This window comes from Dipodomys spectabilis, unplaced genomic scaffold, assembly GCF_019054845.1.
Source record: "Dipodomys spectabilis isolate Male_0828 unplaced genomic scaffold, ASM1905484v1 ptg000266l, whole genome shotgun sequence".
NCBI lineage: Eukaryota > Metazoa > Chordata > Mammalia > Rodentia > Heteromyidae > Dipodomys > Dipodomys spectabilis.
The window spans coordinates 2,784,616-2,802,841 of NW_024870943.1; the positions used below are offsets into that span (position 1 = coordinate 2,784,616).

At 56.2% G+C, this 18,226-nt stretch overlaps 2 protein-coding genes across 3 annotated transcripts in view; one reads left to right on the forward strand and one right to left on the reverse strand.

Moving 5' to 3' along the window:
* Positions 1-4,245, forward strand: part of Akt1s1 (AKT1 substrate 1) — a 32,357-nt gene extending 28,112 nt beyond the window's left edge. Inside the window, exon 6 of the mRNA XM_042700250.1 lies at positions 4,229-4,245. The gene's annotated coding sequence lies outside the window, so the exon portion shown is untranslated. The remainder of the gene's footprint in view (positions 1-4,228) is intronic.
* On the reverse strand, positions 1,912-16,652 carry Med25 (mediator complex subunit 25). 2 transcript variants are annotated; one of them, XM_042700238.1, is made up of 18 exons: positions 16,460-16,635; positions 16,324-16,369; positions 15,406-15,530; positions 10,626-10,724; positions 10,226-10,346; positions 9,792-9,954; positions 9,479-9,609; positions 9,147-9,234; positions 8,863-9,056; positions 8,429-8,557; positions 7,508-7,593; positions 7,365-7,422; positions 7,119-7,223; positions 6,232-6,420; positions 5,704-5,775; positions 5,370-5,588; positions 4,982-5,162; positions 1,912-3,459 (listed from the first exon to the last, which is right to left on the reverse strand). In XM_042700238.1, exons 1-18 carry the CDS (start codon positions 16,591-16,593, stop codon positions 3,215-3,217), a joined length of 2,385 nt encoding a protein of 794 aa, XP_042556172.1. In that variant the 5' UTR covers positions 16,594-16,635; the 3' UTR covers positions 1,912-3,214. The 2 variants fall into 2 exon arrangements, with proteins under 2 accessions (XP_042556172.1, XP_042556173.1); XM_042700239.1 differs by lacking the exon at positions 1,912-3,459 and adding an exon at positions 4,541-4,673 and having other exon boundaries at positions 16,460-16,652.
* Between the last annotated feature and the right edge of the window lie 1,574 nt (positions 16,653-18,226).

Sequence of the window (18,226 nt, forward strand, 5' to 3'; positions counted from 1 at the left end):
GGCCCCATTGGTCTTAGCTGCTTGCCCATTGGCTCCTGGGCCAAGGTTCCACCCACCTCCTCCTGCACCTCCAAGCTTCTCAGACCGCTTGTCTCACAGTTGGTTGATTCTTTCGCTCAACTAAAACCGAGCGCCCACGTAGTTGCTAGTTGTGTACGATGTTGTTTCCGTTTCTAGCAACGAGGGGCGAAGAGTCGCCCTGAGACGTAGGTTCACAGCTAGAGTCACCCCCGAGAAGGCCGGTGGTAGGGCGAGGGAAGATGGGGCAGAGATTGTTTTCTGTTTTGCAGGACTGAGGATGGAACCCAGGACCCCGGTTTGCTAAGCTTGGGTTCGACCATTGAGCCAGCCCCTAACCTTTTTGTGTACTGGCGGTGTACGGTGTGAACTCACGGCCTCAGCTTGCTAGGTTGGCTCTCTACCATTTTAGGAACCAGCCCTGCTTGTTGGTTACTTTGAAAATGGAGCCTTACCCAACTTGGCTGCCCCAGCTGCCTTGGAATCATGATCTTCAAGGTCCCAACCTCCCAAATAGCTGAAATTACAGGAGTGTGCAACCAGCACCTGGCTGCAGTTTGAGAGTGACCATTTTCACTCACCCAAACAGGCTCGCAACGATGTTTTGTTTTTCCCCATTTCCTCACGAACTTTCCAGTCGTGTCTCATTGCTATTAGAAATTATAACAATGCAAGCCAGGTACTAATGGCTCACTGTAATCCTAGCTATTCATGAGGCTGAGGATCGTGGCCAGCAAAAAGCCAGAAGTGGAAGTGTAGTAGAGTGCCAGCCTTGAGCAGAAAAAGCCAGGGGACAGTGCCCAGTACACACACACACAAACACACCATGCATTCCAGCCTGGCCCCAGTAGTAGCAGTACTTGCCAAAAACAAAAGGATCAGACTGTTTCCAACTACCCACTCCCTTCTCCCTTCCGGGGGCAAGCTAATCTTTACACACTGGGGTGACTTTTATCTTCTGGTGTTTGGGAGGAAAGCTTTCTCTGGAGGTTGGCTCTGTCAGTGCTGGCTGGCTTTCAGGCCGGCCGGGGCTCACCTGTGCTGGGGGTGCTCCACTTGTCCTCTCTGTCTCTGCATGTATAGCCTGATCAGGTCACAACAGTGCCCATGTCTCACCTAACTGGATGTGATGATCAAAAGGACCCTGGCTGGCCATCGATGATCAAACGTGGCTGGCAACACGTCTTATCTTTCTGACAGTCTGTTTTGGAGCCCAAGGACGATTTCCTGCCTGGCACATTCACCCAGTGAAGCGCGTGCAGAAAACCTCCAGCCTTTGCTCTTCTTCCCCTTCAGCGGCCTCTGTCAAGAGACTACTCCTTCCTCAAAAACCAAAACAAGAAACAAAACCAAAAACCAAAACCACCACTTCCATGGCACCACTCTTGCCTGGCTCCCTGCCCACCCCTCACACTGTGGGTCTTCCTGAGGGTACCCTCTTTGCTCTGGAATCTTCTTCCAGAGATCACAAAAGAATGGCAGCTGGATGGCAGATTTTGTTTGATCTTCACAACGTTTTTTAATTTGCAGGCCATTAGGCGAGGCAAGCACTCCACATTCGCCACAGTCCCCGTCATTCCCTACTGGCTTACACCCGTCCTCGTCACACATTTCATCACCTGCCCAAGCCCCTGGAGTCATCTGAGTTTTCAAAAGCCCTGCTACATGGCTGGCCTGGCACCTTCTGCTGCCACAAGCCCCCTACCCTATCTTCACATGCCTGAGAATCTTCTGGAGTGCTTGCTGTAAAGGTGGATGGCCAGCCTCCTCCCAGCCCTAGACTTGGTCCAAAAGCTCCAGGGCAGGGATCAGAAACTCGTGTCTCCAAGGGGCCAGGCGGCTCACACAAATGAGTGAACTAGTCAGGTATAAGAAAAGTCCAGGGCCACAAAGAAGATCAAATTGGATCTTTACTCAACTATGGTGAAGGCACGGAACAGAATACAAACATGTATGATACTGTCGTCTTATGCTTTAGATTCAAAATTGAAAAAATACAAATTGAAAAATAGAACTATTTTAATTATTAAAATTTTGCTCTCTCATAATTCTCTTGCTCCTGTGAGCTGCGGCTGGAGGGCCGGGCGAGGCCGGGCCGGCAGGGGTGCTCAACCAGCCTCGAGTCCTTCCACTGGAGCCATTATTTTTGAGTCAGAGTTGTAACGGAAAACAGCTGCTGGACCCGCGTGGGTACCCCCAAACGTGGACAGAGCTGAAAAAAAATCTCACAGTCTTCCAAAAGAACAGTGTTTAAGAACCAGCGCCCGCCCGCCCTGATTTGCGGTCTGGGCTCACACAGTAGGCCACGGGCCGACAACAGCAAAGGGCCAGCATTGGCTCATTTCAAGAAAGGAGGGGTGGGTGGTCCGGGGAGCCTCTTGGTGGGGGGAGGGGGGGGGCTGGTGTGGGGCCCACAAATGTGGTAGACAGTAGCCTTTCACAGTCAGAAAGCAACTACAGCGAAGGAAGAGCCCCATTGTGTCAACGGCTCCTGGCGCTGGCGGGGTTGGGGCCGACATGGCCATGTTCAAGGAGTGGCTTGCGCAGAGCCCCGCAGAGGCAGCCGGGGTGCAGAGGGGGTGCAGCTTTTGCGTGATCTGAAATGGCCCCAAGTTCAACCGCTGGGATTTCTGTCACAAGCAAGGCTCCCCTGGCCCGTGGCTGGAGCTCAGAGCTTTGTGGCAAAGGTCTCCATGACGTGTGCTACTGGATTCCTGGGGAGGGCGGGGGAAGGGGGAAGGATGGGGGGGGCCGGACCTCGGTCCTGAGCAGATGCCGCAGGGTGACAGATCCTGGCGTTGCCACCGCTGCCTGCGGTTGTGCTTACGAACCCCTGAGGCGCACAGGGACACCGGCTTGTCTCAAGACATGACTAAGGGGGGGGGGGGGCTATCTTCCAGCAGAGGGCCTGCCTTGGCGCCCCCCCCTGCCAGGGGAACACATCTTCGGTCACCTCAAGATTCTCACCACCACCAATAAATAAAGCTAAGTGGTTGGACAGAGTTTAGGAGCGGCGGGGAGAGGAGGCCACGTGCGGAGGACTCAGCCAGGCACCCGTGAACTCGTGGCGCCGTGCAAATGCCCGTGGCACTCAACACGCCTCACAGTCGTGCATTCCAACTCCTCTCCACACTCGGGTGCTCGTGCCCGGGGTTGGGGGTGGGGTGGGGTTCTCTTCCCATCACTCCTTCCGCTCCTACTGACACTTGAGCCCCTTCTTGAGCTCGCTGAGGATGGCGGCGCGCGTCTGCTCCGTGTACTGGCTGTAGCTCTTACTGTGCTGGGACTCATAGTGGCGCTTCAGGTTGTACTCTTTCAACACAGACACGATTTTTTTGCATATTAAACACGTAGGCATGTTCTTCACTTCCACAAAGAAATAGTCTCGCTCCCATCTTTCTCGAAACACGCGGCCCTCTCCTTCTCTCTTTCGTTTGGCCACTTTTGAGAGACATGGGTATAAGAAAGAGTTCACTTTTCTCTGATCGCTCCCACACAACAACACAGTGCCAGCCCCGAGACGCCGAGCGCCCTCCCCGCGGGGCGCGGGAGGGAGTGCTGGGGACTGTGGCGAAGCAAAGGGGCGTGCTTAGCCCGCTGCTGCCAGGTGGAAGGGTGGGCCCAGGGGTGCCAGGTCTTCTGATTGGTTAAGAGCAGCCGTGTGTGTGTGTGTGTGTGTGTGTGTATCATCCGTTTTGCACAACTAACTCATCAGAAAAAAAGTGCCACATCTGCTCACCCAGGGAAGGCCAAACAAAACCTGGCTGCAGCGCGGCCACGGCCCATAGTCACGAGACGCAGCCTCCCCTGGGATGGGCCAGGAACCCGCATTGCCAGCCAGCGAGCCAAGTGCGGTCCACACGCGGACCACGCTGACCAACACTACCCTACAGTCTGACAAGATAGCCACTCTGCCTGCAGGACACCCCTGCGCCCTGCTGCCCCGGCCTCTCCTAGGAGGGCTTTCCGAAGCCTCGCCTCGCCTGGCCTGAGCCAGCTCCCCGCCTCAGCGCTGGCCACCGTCCATCCACCTCGTGCACACCAATGCCTGCCCTGTCCACACCTGTTTCCACCATCACACGCTGCCCCTCGGGCACCACTGACCTACCACCTCAAACCTGTGCCACTCAGGCCCTCCGGGGGGGCTGCTGGCACTCAGCACACCCCTCTCGGCCTCCTGCATAGCCGAGGGGTCACCCTGACACCAGAGCCAGCCACGCCTGTCCCCGGCGTGCCGCCTACCCTGAGCCCCCAGGATACACCTAACTGCCCACACTGGGCTCTGAGCCCAGCCCCGCCCGTGGAGCCGTGCCCCGGGGCCTGCCCTCCTGACTGCTGCTGCTCTTTGCAGGTGCCGGGAGCCCCGGTGGGTCAGATGCTCTTCGGGGCTCCCTGCCAGGCCCATGCCACACGGGACCCTGGGTGCTTCCTGCCTGGCTGGCAACACTGCCAGCTGAGGCAACAGGACGTAGCCCTGGGTCTCCTGCCCACAACTGGGGGACGTCAGTGACGGGAGCCGGGGTGTGTGTTCAAAGGAACTTTATTGGGTGTTGGGGTTCAGATGAGATCCATGAGGATGTCGTCCTCCATGACGCTGGGCTGCAGGCCCGGCTGGGGGACCGGGCCCCGGGGACCCCCGCTCAGCAGCATCTGACCTGGGGGGCAGGGGAAGGGACTGCATCTCCCAGAAGGCCCTGGGCCTGTGTCCTCCCTCCTCCTCTGGAGCCCAGGCACTCCTTTTTCCCACGTAGCTTTGCGAACCCAATGGCGGCACCTTCTGACCCACGTGCTGGCAGTTTCCCATGAGCCTCTCTGACCCTAAGACCGTTTCCAACGCCCATGGGCGAGGATCATGGAGAGACTTTTTGTGCCCACAGGCTGGCCTTCCCATGGCCCTCAAAACCCTCGAAGGGCCTCGGACGGGACACTGTCCACACCCCTGCCCTCCTCTGCAGCCCCTTACCTGGAAGTGGCGCACGGGGGGGCAGCTGCGCAGGCCAGGACTGGGCGGGCGGCGGGTGCAGGAGAGGGGGCCCCAGCTGGGGCTGCCCCAGGCTCTGGTGTGGTGGGGGCAGCAGTGCGGGCGCCCCTGGTGGCTGCAGGTGGTGGAGGGAGGCCTGGGGCAGGGGCACCCCAGACTGGGGCTAGGGGAACAAGAGGGAGGCTCAGAGGCCGCTGGAACCCATGTGGCTCCCCATGCTGCCTCTGGCATGGAGGCAGCTGGGAGGGGTCTGGGGGTGCGGAGGACAGCAGCGGGGTCTGCCTGGACCTCACCCCGCCGGCCAGAGCCAGCCTCCCTCCACCACACGGGCCAGGGGCCACAGCTGCCGCCACCCCACCCCAAATCTCACCGGTGGGGGATTGAGGAGGAGGCTCCGTAGTTGAGGGTTGGCTCCAGGATTCTGAGGCCGAAGGGTGGGTCCTGGAGGGGGTGGGCCAGGGGCGGCTCCGGGGGGAACCTGGGGTGCACCTGGAGGAGCCTGGGTGGTACTTTGAGGCTGGGGTTGCCCTGCGGCCCCAGAGGCCCCCACAGTGGCCTGAGGCTGGGGCTGCGGTGCACGGAGCTGGAGCTGGCAGAGAGAGATGGGGGTGAGGGAGAAGGGCAGAGCCCCAGACTTCTTGATCTCAGAATAAGTGAGAACAGGTGATATGCAATCCCTGACTTTCCCCCAGCTGTGTCCTCACCAGATTCTGTGGGGGCCTTGCTTGGTCCTCTAGAATAGGGCCCAGGCCTGGAGGCGCCTGCTGTGCCCCCATCTGCAAAGGGGAGAAGAGGTGCAGGTCAACGGGAGCCATGAGGATTGGGGCACACAGGGGGCGGGGGGGGGCTGAAACATTTTCTTGGGGGCCAGGCAGGCTTGGGAGGGGGAAACACACTGCCAGGCACTGAGGAGAACGGCCTCCAGGAAATAGGGTGGGAGCTGGGAAGGTGGCTCAGTGGTAGAGTGCTTGCCTAGAATGCATGAGGCCCTGGGTTCAATTCCTCAGCACCACATAAACAGAAAGCCAGATGTGGCGCTGTGGCTCAAGTGGTCGAGTGCTAGCTGTGAGCTGAAGAGCTCAGGGACAGTGCCCGCCCAGAGTTCAAGCCCCACGAACGACACCCCCCCCCCAAAAAAAAAAGAGGCTGTGTAGAACTTGGGGGGCCATGACTTGAGAGACTGGAGATGGAGAAGGCCAGGGGAACCCGACTGAGCTGGGGTCATGGCTCACCCCTCGCTGCTGCTCCAGCTTCTGCTGCTGGACTTGCTTGTGGTTGGTGATGACCTGACGGATGCCGTTGACGAAGCCGCTCTGGTCGTAGGGGATGAGGCCCATGAAGATCTTCTTCTTGGACGAGTACAGCAGCATGAGCACGCGCACCTCGCACGGGGCCGTGTGGGGGAAGTGAACGCAGCCCGCCTGCAGACAGAGGCTCTAGATCCCTCTCCACTCCTGGAGGTAGCCCACAGCCCTCTCTACCTCCTGGTTCTAGGTTTCAGAAGCTCAGAAGTGGCTGAGCAGAGAGCCCTCATGATTGACAGCTGCTCTGGGGACTTGGGAGTGGTTTGGGAGGAGCTGGAGTTCTGGCAGGTATGGGGCAGGATCAGCCTGGGGGTAGGGGTGCAGCTCAGGGGATAGGGGAGACAGGAGAGGCCATGTTGCCCGGCAGCCGGGGGCAGCTGGGATTGGGACCTGGCAGGCAGGTGCCTGGGCCATGGCGGCATTCAGCCCACAGCAGGCCCAGGCCCAGGGCGCTGCACTGGCCTCCCCATGTCCAGTCTCGTCCAAGTGGACAGAGCACAGGGAGCCCTGAGGAAGAGCCCCAGAAAACCCCAACACTGGATCCCAAGTCCCCAATGTGAAACTAGGCCTGCACCTCCACTTCCAGGCTCCTATTTACGTCAAAAATCAACATCTGCTCTGGTGCCTGGCTTGGACCCCAGCCACACACACACAGGGGACACGGTTCTCATTGATGGGGCAGGCAAATGGTCACTCGGCCCAGCTACCACTGAGGGCACCCCCCCCCCATGCCCCATGGACACAAGTTGAGCCAAACTCCCAGGAGCTCAGAAGGGCGGACAGAAGAGCGGGTGCCCAGGTCACCCCACACTCACAAAGCCATTGCCCATGATGCGGTAGAGGCCCTTGAGGGACTCCTGGTCCTTGTTGAAGTGGAACTGCACCATCCTCGAATTCCGGAACAGAGGGCCCAGGGTAGTCTGCAGACACAGGCAGCTGTGAGGAGAGGAGCCGGGGCAGGAGGGACAGGGGGAGCAGGTGGGGGAGAAGAGAAAGGGGGGGAAAGGAAGGGGGGAAATGAGGGAAGAAGGTGGGAAGGAAGGGCAGGGTGAGGCGCTCACCAGCAGCTGCTGGGGGATGAGCTGCATGATCAGCTTCTGCGGCCACTGCTCCGTCTTCCTGGGGGAGGGGAGCAGGACGGGGTCAGCAGGGTGGGACCCCAGCCTCCCCCTCCCCTACCACACACATCCAGGCCACCACCTACAGGTTCTCTCCATGGTTCACATAGACCTGACAGGGCAGTGACCGGGTCAGCTTGGTGCTGGCATCCACCGAGGCTGGCTTAGGTTTCTGAGGGGGAAAAATACATCTCAGGGAGGAGGGCTCCCCTGGTCCCTCCTAACCCCCACCCTGGTGGCCCCAAAGCTCAGGACACCCCAACTTGAAGTCTTGGTTCCTCCTCCACCAATCCACGTTCATCTAGTCTCAAAAGTCCCCAAACTTGGGGGCTCACCTAGTCCTAAGTCCTATAGCCCACTAGACGCCAGGGCCAGAGTTCTGGGGTCTTCACCATACCCTAACTGACATGGGCGCTTGGATTATAGGCAGAAGCCACCAAGTGCTCGACCCAATACAACTTTTTTTTTTTTGTTGGGTCTGGGCCTGGGCACTGTCCCTCAGCTCTTCGGCTCAAGGCGAGTACTCTACCACTTAAGCCACAGCGCCACTTCCGGCTTTTTTTTCCCCTGCTTATTTGGTGCTGAGGAATTGAACACAGGGCCTCATGCGTGCAAGGCAAGCGCTCTACCACTGAGCCACCTTCCCAGCCCCCTCAACACAACTCTTTTTTTTTTTTTTTGGTCGGTCGTGGGGCTTGAACTCTGGGCCTGGGCGCTGTCCCTCAGCTCTTCAGCTCAAGGCGAGCACTCTACCACTTGAGCTACAGCACCACTTCCGGTTTTCTGGTGGTTTATTGGAGACAGGAGTCTCACGGTCTCTCCTGCCCGGGCTGGCTTTGAACCGCGATCCTCAGATCTCAGTCTCCTGAGTAGCTAGGATTACAGGCGTGTGCCACCAGCGCCGGCTCAACACAACTCTTAACCTGGGCTGCAAACCCGTGGACTCTTGGGACTCATCTCTGGACCACAAGTCCTGTACCTCAGGAGGCCCCTGCCTGTCCACTCACCTCTTGCCACTCTAGAACCCCACTCCATGCCAGGAGCTTGTTGGGGACAGACTGCTGCCCACCGAGAGCTGGGGCCCCCATCTGGGCAGGAGAAGGGCCGCTCACCCCGCCGGGGGCCACGGAGCCAGCCTGAGGAAGAGGAGGAAGAGGAGGTGAGGCCGTACTACAAGGACAGAACAGAGCCCACTCCTCCTTGCCTCTCACAAGGCCCCCGCCACCCCAAACACAAGGACGGTGAAGTCCGTGTAGCTGGAACTCCCAGTTCCAAGGTCCCAGAGCTCTGCCTAGCTCTGTCACAGCGAGATTCTGCCCCAGACTCTCCCACCCCAAAGCCACACAGCATGTGCACCACGGGCTCCAAGATCCTGGACCCGGGGAAGCTAATTAGGAAGTCCTTAGCCAGGGGAAGCGGTGGAGGACATGCCAGAACATACCATAGACGCGGCCCCAGACTGGGCAGGAGGGGCCAGGCCTGGGCCAGGCGCTACAGTAGACACCAAGCTGGGCTGGGATGAAGGAGGCGGCTTGGGGGCACCAGGGGGCCCTTGTGGCAGTGTGGAGGCTGGGGCCTGGCTGAAGGGGGGCCCCACTCCTGAGGCAGCTTGCTGCAGAGGGTTGATGGGCGAGACTGTAAGAGAGATCGGGGCACAGGTGAGCTCATGGTGCGGGAAGAGCCCCGCCGCCCGCCACCCACCTGCAACTTCAGCCCTGGACTCACAGCGTGGGCCCAGCCCAGCCTTCTGGTTCTTGGCAGCCTCCACTGCATTCTGGGCAGCCACCTGAGCGGCACTCAGGTTCCCAGGGACCTGAGGATGGAGGGAGCCAGTGAGAACCATGCACCCTGGGCCTGTGGGCCCAACACTGAAGACACCCACCCTGCTCAGGAGGCCACGACTCTCGCATCAACCACTGCCACCACTGCTCCACCCACCCACCCTCCTTCCCTCCCAACATCCACTGGAGACGGCTTCCCCTTCCATGTCCACCCCAGGGCTCACCCAGGTCCTCCCAGGAGACCATGGCTCCTGCAGGCCCGAGTCACCTCCATACCTGGTACTGTGGTGGGACGGGGGGCAGAGCTTGCTGGGGGGCTGTGGAGAGGGTGGCAGCCGAGGATGGGGCAGGAGGCAGGGGAACCGGCTGCTTTGGCTGGAGCGGGCCTGCGGCTGAGCTACCCCCAACTGGAGCATGACGGACAACCGAGGCCCAGGAGAAGGGGTTAGAGGTGGAGAGTGGAAAAAAGCCAAAATCAGGTCCGAGGGCACAGGAGATACAACAGCCCCAGCCCAAGGGGAGAAAAAAACCCCAAACCGGGTCAGCAGGCCTGGGGAGATGGTAGCTCTGGCTGGAATGCGTGGCTCACCAGGCAGCACCAGCCCCCGCACCAGCACCATGTGCCTGGGGTCCTGGCTAACGTCCGCGGGGGGCTGCAGCGGCTCCAGCAGGGCGGGGGGCGCCGCCTTCTCAAACAGAAGGCGGAGGGCAGGCAGCTTCCGTGGAGACACAATGGAGAAGTGGATCCCTCGCTGCGGGGTAGGGGGCAAAGGGTCAGGACAAGGTCCCCCTCTGCCTCCCACCTCACCAGAGACTGGACAGCAGGGGCCCTAAAACTACAACTCCCATCAGGCAGTGGTCCAAGGACAGCCAGAGCTGTAACTTGAACCCACACCATGGAGGGATCAGATGTTGAGCCATCTATGACTGCTCTGGGACAAAGGGGGTCCATCCTGTAGTCCTCCTCCCTCAGACCCAGGGGCTCATCCCACAGACCTGCTCCCTCAGACTGGGGCCCCTTACCTCCCCAATCTTCTGCACGAGGCTCTCAGTGGTGCACCCTGAGTATGTGGTACTCTCCACAGCTGGCAGCAGATATGGGGGTGAGTTGCAGATCAAGAGACAGACTCGGTGTGTCTGGCCACTGAGGTGGGGGGATGAGGAAGATGTGAAAGCAGGCACCCCAAGGGCTTGGAGGTACACACAGCCCACCCACACAAAACCGTGTGCAAAGCCTTCTTTCGCAAATGACAGCACCAAAGCGCCCAGGTTTGGTGACTTGCTGCAGGACATCAGCAGCTAAAGGGGGGCTGGAGGAAGTCCCACCAGCTTCTCATAGACAGGCTATGCATGGCGGGGCAGGAAAGAGAAAGGGCAGGAGGAAGGAGACCAGGGCGCAAGGAGCGGGCGAGTAGGGACTCACATCTGCTCTCGCATCTTCTTGAAGTCATCAAACAGCTGCAGGGCGGTGCTGAGGCCTTCCGCGATGAGGCTGCAGCTCTCCCCGCCCCCCCCCATGAACCTGCAGGGGGTCGAGTGCTCATCAGATCCAGGGGCCACACATAGGAGCTGCCACCATCCCAACCCCATGTCCTGCCAAACAGCCTGTCCCAGACTGCCCCGAAAGTTAGCCACCAACTACGAGCTCCCTGCTCTTTCCATGGCACCTGAGGGCCAGGCCTGGAGGCCAGCAGGCCCCTACGAGGCCTGGAATCAGAGAATGGATGGGCAAGGAGCCTGGAAGCAAGCTCAGGGCCCTGTGAACCCCAGTCCTGTCCATCTCCTTGCTCCTTCCTCTCTTCCACGCCTCCTGCTCCATCTTTCCTGTTTTTCTTTTTTTCTCTCAAGTCTGGCACTCTATCACTGAAGCCACAGCTCCACTTCCAGCTTTTTGCAGATTTAATTGGAGATAAGAGACTCATAGACTTTCCTGCTCAGGCTTAGAATCAGGAAAAAGAAGAAAAGAAGAAAGGTTGGAAGTGGAGGCATGGCTAAAAGGGTGAAGTGTCAGGTGCTGAAAGAGCTCAAAGCCCCAAGGTTCAAAAAATAAAAAAATAAGTGGTAACTTAAAGGCTGGGGGCGTGGCTCAAATGGAAGAGCCATACCTTGTCATCCCAGCTACTAAAGAGGCAAAGGCAGGAGGATGGAAAATTCCAGGCCAGCCTGGATTACATAAAGAAAGAAAGCGTGAAACTCCCTAACCTTATGAGACCCAAAAAACTTGCTTTTGTCTCATTGAACACTGTCACCCAAGATACATCCCAGCTGACACAATCAAATCAAATGAGAAAAACTTAATGAAGGGCTGGGAATGTGGCTTCATGGTAGAATGCCTGCTAGCATGCATAAAGTTCTGGGTTCCACTCCTCAGTACCACATAAACAGAAAAGGCCGGAAGTGGCGCTGTGGCTTAAGTGGTAAAGTGCTAGCCTTGAGCAAAATAAATCAATAAGTCAATAAATAAAATAGAAGCTCAGGGACAGTGCCCAGGCCCTGAGTTCAAGCCCCAGAACTGGCACAAAAAAAAAAAAAAATTAAAGGAAAAAAAAAAAAAAAGGAAGAACAAAATGTGGTCTGAATACCACAAAGTTTGTGCTGAATCACATTCCCAAAGAAACCCAAAGATGAAATTACACTGAAAGTGCTCAGGGTCTCTGTTAACCTACTCAGGGCCCTCTGCCCCTTCCCCCCCAGTGCTGGTGCAAACTCAAGGCCTGATGCATGACAATCAAGCACTCTACCACTGAGCCCCCAGCACCCATTTTTTGTCTCTTCCATTACCAGGCCCCAGGGACCTCAGTGCCAGATGCCATAAGAGGCAATGATCACGTTATATGTTATAGACTGTGATAGACAATTTGCTCCAGGAAAGTTAGAATGAACTTGTGACTTTAAATGAGCATCATTATTCCACAATACTGTGAAATTCGGGAAATTATGTAATCACTTAATCACAATTTAAAAAAAAAAAAAAGAACCTCAGGGAAGGTAGGGAGGGAAGGGATGGTAGGGGGAAAACAATGGAGAGGGTAACAATGTTCAATAGGAAGTATACTCATTACCTCACTCATGTAACTGTAACCCTCTGTATAGTATCTTTACAATAAAAAAAAAAGAGGCAATGATCAAAGAGAATAAACAAGACCAGCAGCCATCCTGGATGCAGGGGTAGTCACCCAGGGCTGAGCCCTGCCTGCCTGAAGCCTGCTGACAATTCCTTTCATCTTTTGGGAGCTAGAAACTTTTGCTGACCAATTTAATTGCCATCACGCAATGAGGACCCCAGGTCTGCCTGCCTTCCACCACTCCTCTGTGGAGGTCATTAGCCTTGGAAGAAAGGATAAGGGACATGGGGGAATGAGCTTTCCCAAGGAAGGCCCTCCCTGCCCCCCACATGCTAGACATGCCCGCGGAGATAAGATTTCCCCAAGAATGAACAAAACTTGCTGTTACAGCCCCAGGAATGTCACGGACACTGAGTGCAGATGGTTACAAATGAGTAGATCCAAACCGTGAGAAGAATGCCTGAGCATGCTTATCTGCAGGGCGTTTGTCTTTGGCTCTGGGAACAGCACATTCCAAGTTAAGGGCCAGAGACACGAAGCTCAAGGTGTTCCCTTCTCAGCCCGCTTATCTCCCAGAGATTTCTCCCACGGAAGGGCTGCTTCTCCCAACACAGCCTGTCTGCCATTACCTTCCTTCCCTGTGGTACTGCGCCCCACAGGAGGCAAACAACAGGAGAAAGACAGAGATCCCAACACTCACAGGGCAGTGAGGGGACCAGCAGAGGATCATGGGACAGAAGAGGGAGCAACAAGCTGCTTGAAGGAATGAAGAAAGGAGTCCCACATAGGAAGATGTATGAGGTAATGGAGTTTTCTGGGAGTGATCAGGATGGAGTACATGCTAAAGACTCATTCATTCACTTACTCATTCATCAAAGTATTCCTGGGGCCTGCTTTAGGTACGATGGGGACTAGTGGCTTGAGATGCATGAGACCTCATTTTGTAAGTTATTTATGAGCTAGCCAAGTTGTTCTCCACTGGGGTGAATCTTGTCTCCACCCTCCCCCCCCCAACATTCAATAATTCCTACAGATGATTTTATTTTTTTTGGTTGGTCGTGGGGCTTGAACTCTGGGCCTGGGCACCGTCCCTCAGCTCTTCAGCTGAAGGTGAGTACGCTACCACAGGAGCCACTGTGCCACTTCTGGTTTTCTGAGTGGTTTATTGGAGATAAGAGTCTCCTGGTGCCGGGCGCTTGTGGCTCACGCCTGTAATCCTAGCTACTCAGGAGGCTGAGATCTGAGGATCTCGGTTCAAAGCCAGCCCGGGCAGGAGAGACCGTGAGACTCCTATCTCCAATAAACCACCAGAAAACCGGAAGTGGCGCTGTAGCTCAAGTGGTAGAGCGCTCGCCTTGAGCTGAAGAGCTGAGGGACAGCGCCCAGGTCCAGAGTTCAAGCCCCACAACCGACAAAAAAAAAAAAAAAAAAAGAGTCTCATGGTGGCTCATGCCTATAATCTTAGCTACACAGGAGACTGAGATCTAAGGATCTTGGTTCAAAAGCCAGCCCAGGCAGGAAAGTCCATGAGACTCTTATCTTCAATAAACCACTCAGAAAATTGGAAATGATACTGTGGCTCAAGTGGTACGGCACTAGCCTTGAGCTGAAGAGCTGAGGGACAGCACCCAGGCCCAGAGTTCAAACCCCACGACTGACAAAAAAAAAAAAAGGAAAAGAAAGAAAAGCACTAGGGATAGATGCCAAGGCCTGGGGCAGTGGCAGCTTCTGATAGTGTATCTCTGTCCACACTCAGCATCCTGTGTGCACGCACGCGCGCGTGCGCACACACACACACACACACATGTGCGCACACCTAGCAGCTTCCTCACTTCTCTTGTAGGAGTTCACTCCCTCTAGGGAAAGCCAGCCTGGTCACACAGCCAGCCGGAAGAGGTGGGGCTCCTTGGAAACAGCTCTTCTGTGCTACTCTTGAGTGACTGCAACCCTAAGAGAGGCCACGACTGAACCATCTAGCTAAGTGTAAGTCCCAAATTCCAGACCCACCAACAGTGCACAGGTCAATTACTTGTTTAAAAAAAAAAAGAATTGGTGAGAGACCAGAAAGCAAAACAGAAAATATAGAATATGACCAAGGAAAACTATATGTACACTTATGGAACTATCACAATGAAACCCTGCATAATACACACTAATAAAAAAAATTGTGGGCTGGGAAGGTGGCTCAGTGGTAGAGCGCTTGCCTTGCATGCCTGAAGCCCTGGGTTCCATTCCTCAGCACCACATAAGCAAAAAGAAAAAAGCCGGAAGTGGTCTGTGGCTCAAGTGGTAGAGTGCTCTAGCCTTGAGCTGAAGAGCTGAGGGACAGCGCCCAGGCCCAGGCCCACGACCAGACCCCCCCCCCCCCAAAAAAAGAAAAATTGCTGGGCAGGGTAGTATATGCCTATAATCCCAGCATTAAAAGAGAGTGGGGAGGAGGATCTCAAGTTCAAGGCCAACCTACGGAGCATAGTGAATCCTGGGCTAATCTGGGCTATAAAACTTGTCTTGAAAACTCCTTGTGGTGTTCAACCACTAAGTTGTTACGGGGAACCTCATTATACAGCAACAGATGAAAACGGTAACGCACAATACACCACCATTGCCACTTTGGAGAATGAGCCACAGGCACAGGAGCCTTTCCCCTCTGGGGAGAGAGGTTCTGCTGAAACTGTACACATGAATAGATAAGTCAGACAGAAACAACTCCATCCTACAACTCCTTGAAGATAATATTCAAAGAGGACAGGAAAAAAAAAAAAAGAAATGTCTATGGGGAATAAGGAGCTGTCATTCAACCCCAAGACACAAGACTCCAGAACTAAAATGTGAAGCAGGAAGACCTGACCCAAACCACACAGCAGGATCTCCTAGCCCAGCCCCAGCCCCAGCCCCTGGATTCAGGCCTCAACACACCCATTTGAAAGGCCAAGGACACAGGGCTGAGGTGGCAGAGGAGAGGGTCACACACAGTACAAGGAACAAGATGAATCCTGCCAAGCACAGAATCCTCCCCCAAGTGACAAAAGGGACAGAAACACATCACCCTGGTGGTCGCTTCAGCTACCCAAGAGGAGAGAGCTCCAGCCCAAGCCACCACAGTCCTCCCACCCTCTCCAAGCAGGGGGGAGTGCTCACCTAATGCCATCCAGCCAGGTGACAAACTCATAGGCGCTGCTGGTGGGGGCGTGGCATTGTACGTAGGACTCCGGGGCACAGTCCACCGTGTTGAAGACCACAAGGCTATACTGGGTTCCCCCATACTGAAAATGGGAGACAGAGACTTTTAATCTGGGAGGAAAGCTCCAGTGAATCCGAGAAGGAACTAGGGCTCCCAGCTATCTCACACACCGAAACCCTGACCCACACACTTCCTTCCCCCTCAGGACTCCAGGCCTGAGCCTCTGCCCTCAGACTCAGGGGTCCAAGGCCCAAGCCTCCTCCCTCAGACCCAGGAGACCAGGTCCAGCCCCCAGTCCTCCTTCCTCAAACTTAGGGCTCCAGGTCCCAGCCCTTCTCCCTCAGATTCATTGATCCAGGACAAACATCCTCTCTCAGATCCAGGGATTCAGCTCAACCTCCCCTCTCAGACTAGGGGTCTAGGGCCCCAGCCTCCTCCCTCAAACCCAGGAATCTAGACCCCAGAGTCCTCCTTCAGACCCAGGAGTCCAGGGCCAAACTCTTCCCTCAGACCCAGAGGGCCAGCCCCCAGCCTCCTCCCTCAGACCCAGGAGACCAAGTCCAGCCCCCAGTCCTCCTTCCTCAGACTTTGGGCTCCAGGCCCCGGCCCTTCTCCCTCAGATCCATAGCTCCAGGACAAGCTTTCTCTCTCAGACCCAGGGATTCAGGCCCAGACTCCTGTTTCAGACTTGGGGTCTAGGTCCCAGTCTCCTCCCTCAAACCCAGGAGTCTAGACCGCAGCGTCTTCCCTCAGGCTCAGGGGTCCAGGTCCCAGCCTCCACCCTTAGACCCAGGGGTCCAGGCCCAGCCTCCTCTCTCAGGCCTAGTGGTCCAGGCCCCAGCCTCCGCCCTCAGACCAGGCGAGCCCAGACTCACGTCTCCCCCGAAGTCCGTCTCGGCAGGGGGCCCACCATTGAAGTACCTGCGGGGACCGGGGTAGGTAAAGGTGGGGTCAGGTTGGCGGCCGGGAGCGCCGGTGGGGGCGGGGCTGGGGCGCGGGAGCCGCACTCACTCGATCGCGGGGAGCAGGTAGTGGTTGCGGAGCCCCTCGAAGTAGGGCCCCAGGTTGGCGGTGCCCTCAATCACAAACACCACGTCGGCCACCAGGCCCCCGGCGCGGGCCGGGCCCTCGGACCCGGGGACCATGCCCCGCGCCACCCCCGCCGTCGCCACCGCCGCCACGGTCGCCGCCGAAGAGCGGAAGTGCGCCTTTTTCGCGCGTGCGCCCTTGCGGGTCCGCGGCTTGCGCTGCGCATGCGCGCCGCCATGCTTGTGCGGGGCCGCCCGGGCCTTCTTTTTTTTTTTTAACTTCATCACCGTTCACACGCACGGCGTGGACGTCTCTGACGGGGTTCTCGGAGCCCCAGGGGGATGGCTGAAGTACTACGTGAACCCTAAAGAGCCAACTACCGGTCGCTGAACAGCAGCGCCTCTTGCCATCTTTGAGCGGGGCGCCCGTTTGCCCGGGGTCCGGGGGGCGGGGTCAGGAGGCCTGGTTGCTACGCAACGCGTCCACGGCCCTTGTTTCCTCACAGAGAGCTCGAGTTTCTGGTTGGCCTCTGGGGGAGGGGCGGGGGCAGGGAACGAGGGCAGGACCAGTCACGTGGTCCGAAGCGCGGTTACTAGGCAACGCGTAAGAGTGGCAGCTGGGAAGCCGGTGCGAGTTGTTTTCTTCCCTTCCCCGCCCCCCCCTCTAAAAGAAGCCGTAGCCCAGCCCAAGTGGACGTTGCTAGGCAACACCTGATAGTTGTTTTCTGGGAAAAAAGCCAGAAACTGACCCAGAACATAAATACATTCCAAGAGGATTAAAAATGTGAATGCAACAAATGAAACCCGAAAACGGTATCTGAAGGGAAAGAATATATGGTAAAATCCTGAAAAACTGGAACTGACTCGAGTATCACTCCCGCAAAAACACAAAATACGAAATCTTGATCTGTTGACTCTTCGAAGACCGCATAAATTGTGTTGAAAAATACATAATAAAGTGGAGAACATCTTTGTAACACGTGTGGATAGAAATTTGTTATGCAAATGCATCTTGCGGATAGCAGTTTCGAAAAATAAACAACATGAAGACAGGAAGGAGGCTGAGGAAGCCTTATTCCCTACATAAAAAGACCTTTCATCTGGTAATCCCAGCTATTTGGAGGCGGAGGCAGAACTATCGCAAGTTCCAGGCCAGCCTGGGTAGATAAAGTTAGGAGACCCTGTCTCAAAAACAAAACACAAGGAAAGAACTGAAGGAAGGGGGCATGCATGGTCTCAGCGGGTTAAAGTTTCAGTTATCATAGGGAAAAAAATTAAACGAGGATTTTGAATGTTCCTAACAGAAATTATGAATGATGGATACAGCAATTATTCCTGATCTGATCTACCTACATTGTATGTATTGAAAGGTTACACCATCCTACTGGAATATATACAATTCAGTGTCCACCAGAAATAAAAATATGTAATTTTTTTTTGCAGAACCTAGAACAAAAATGATGATGATGATAAATGGGACATAAGTTAAAAAGAGGAGGGCTGGGAAGGTAGCTTAGTGGTAGAGTGCTTGCCTTGCATGCATGAGGCCCCTGGGTTCAATTCCTCAGCACCACATAAGCAGAAAATGCCGGAAGTGGTGCTGTGGCTCAAGTGGTAGAGCGCTAGCCTTGAGCTGAAGAGCTGAGGGACAGCACCTAGGCCCAGAGTTCAAGCCCCATGACCGACAAAAAAAAACAAATTTTAAAGAGGAACTGTGAGAAGAGGGGTGTGGAAAAGGCAGGAGAGAAGG

Excerpts from the sequence above, each read along its gene's own strand:
- Med25 (XM_042700238.1), bottom strand. The coding sequence starts at position 16,593 with ATGGTCCCCGGGTCCGAGGGCCCGGCCCGCGCCGGGGGCCTGGTGGCC. Across the intron at positions 9,057-9,146 it reads GGCTGGGCTGGGCCCACGCT|TCTCGCCCATCAACCCTCTG; the intron begins GTGAGTCCAGGG and ends TCTCTCTTACAG. Across the intron at positions 5,589-5,703 it reads CAAGGCCCCCACAGAATCTG|CTCCAGCTCCGTGCACCGCA; the intron begins GTGAGGACACAG and ends TCTCTCTGCCAG.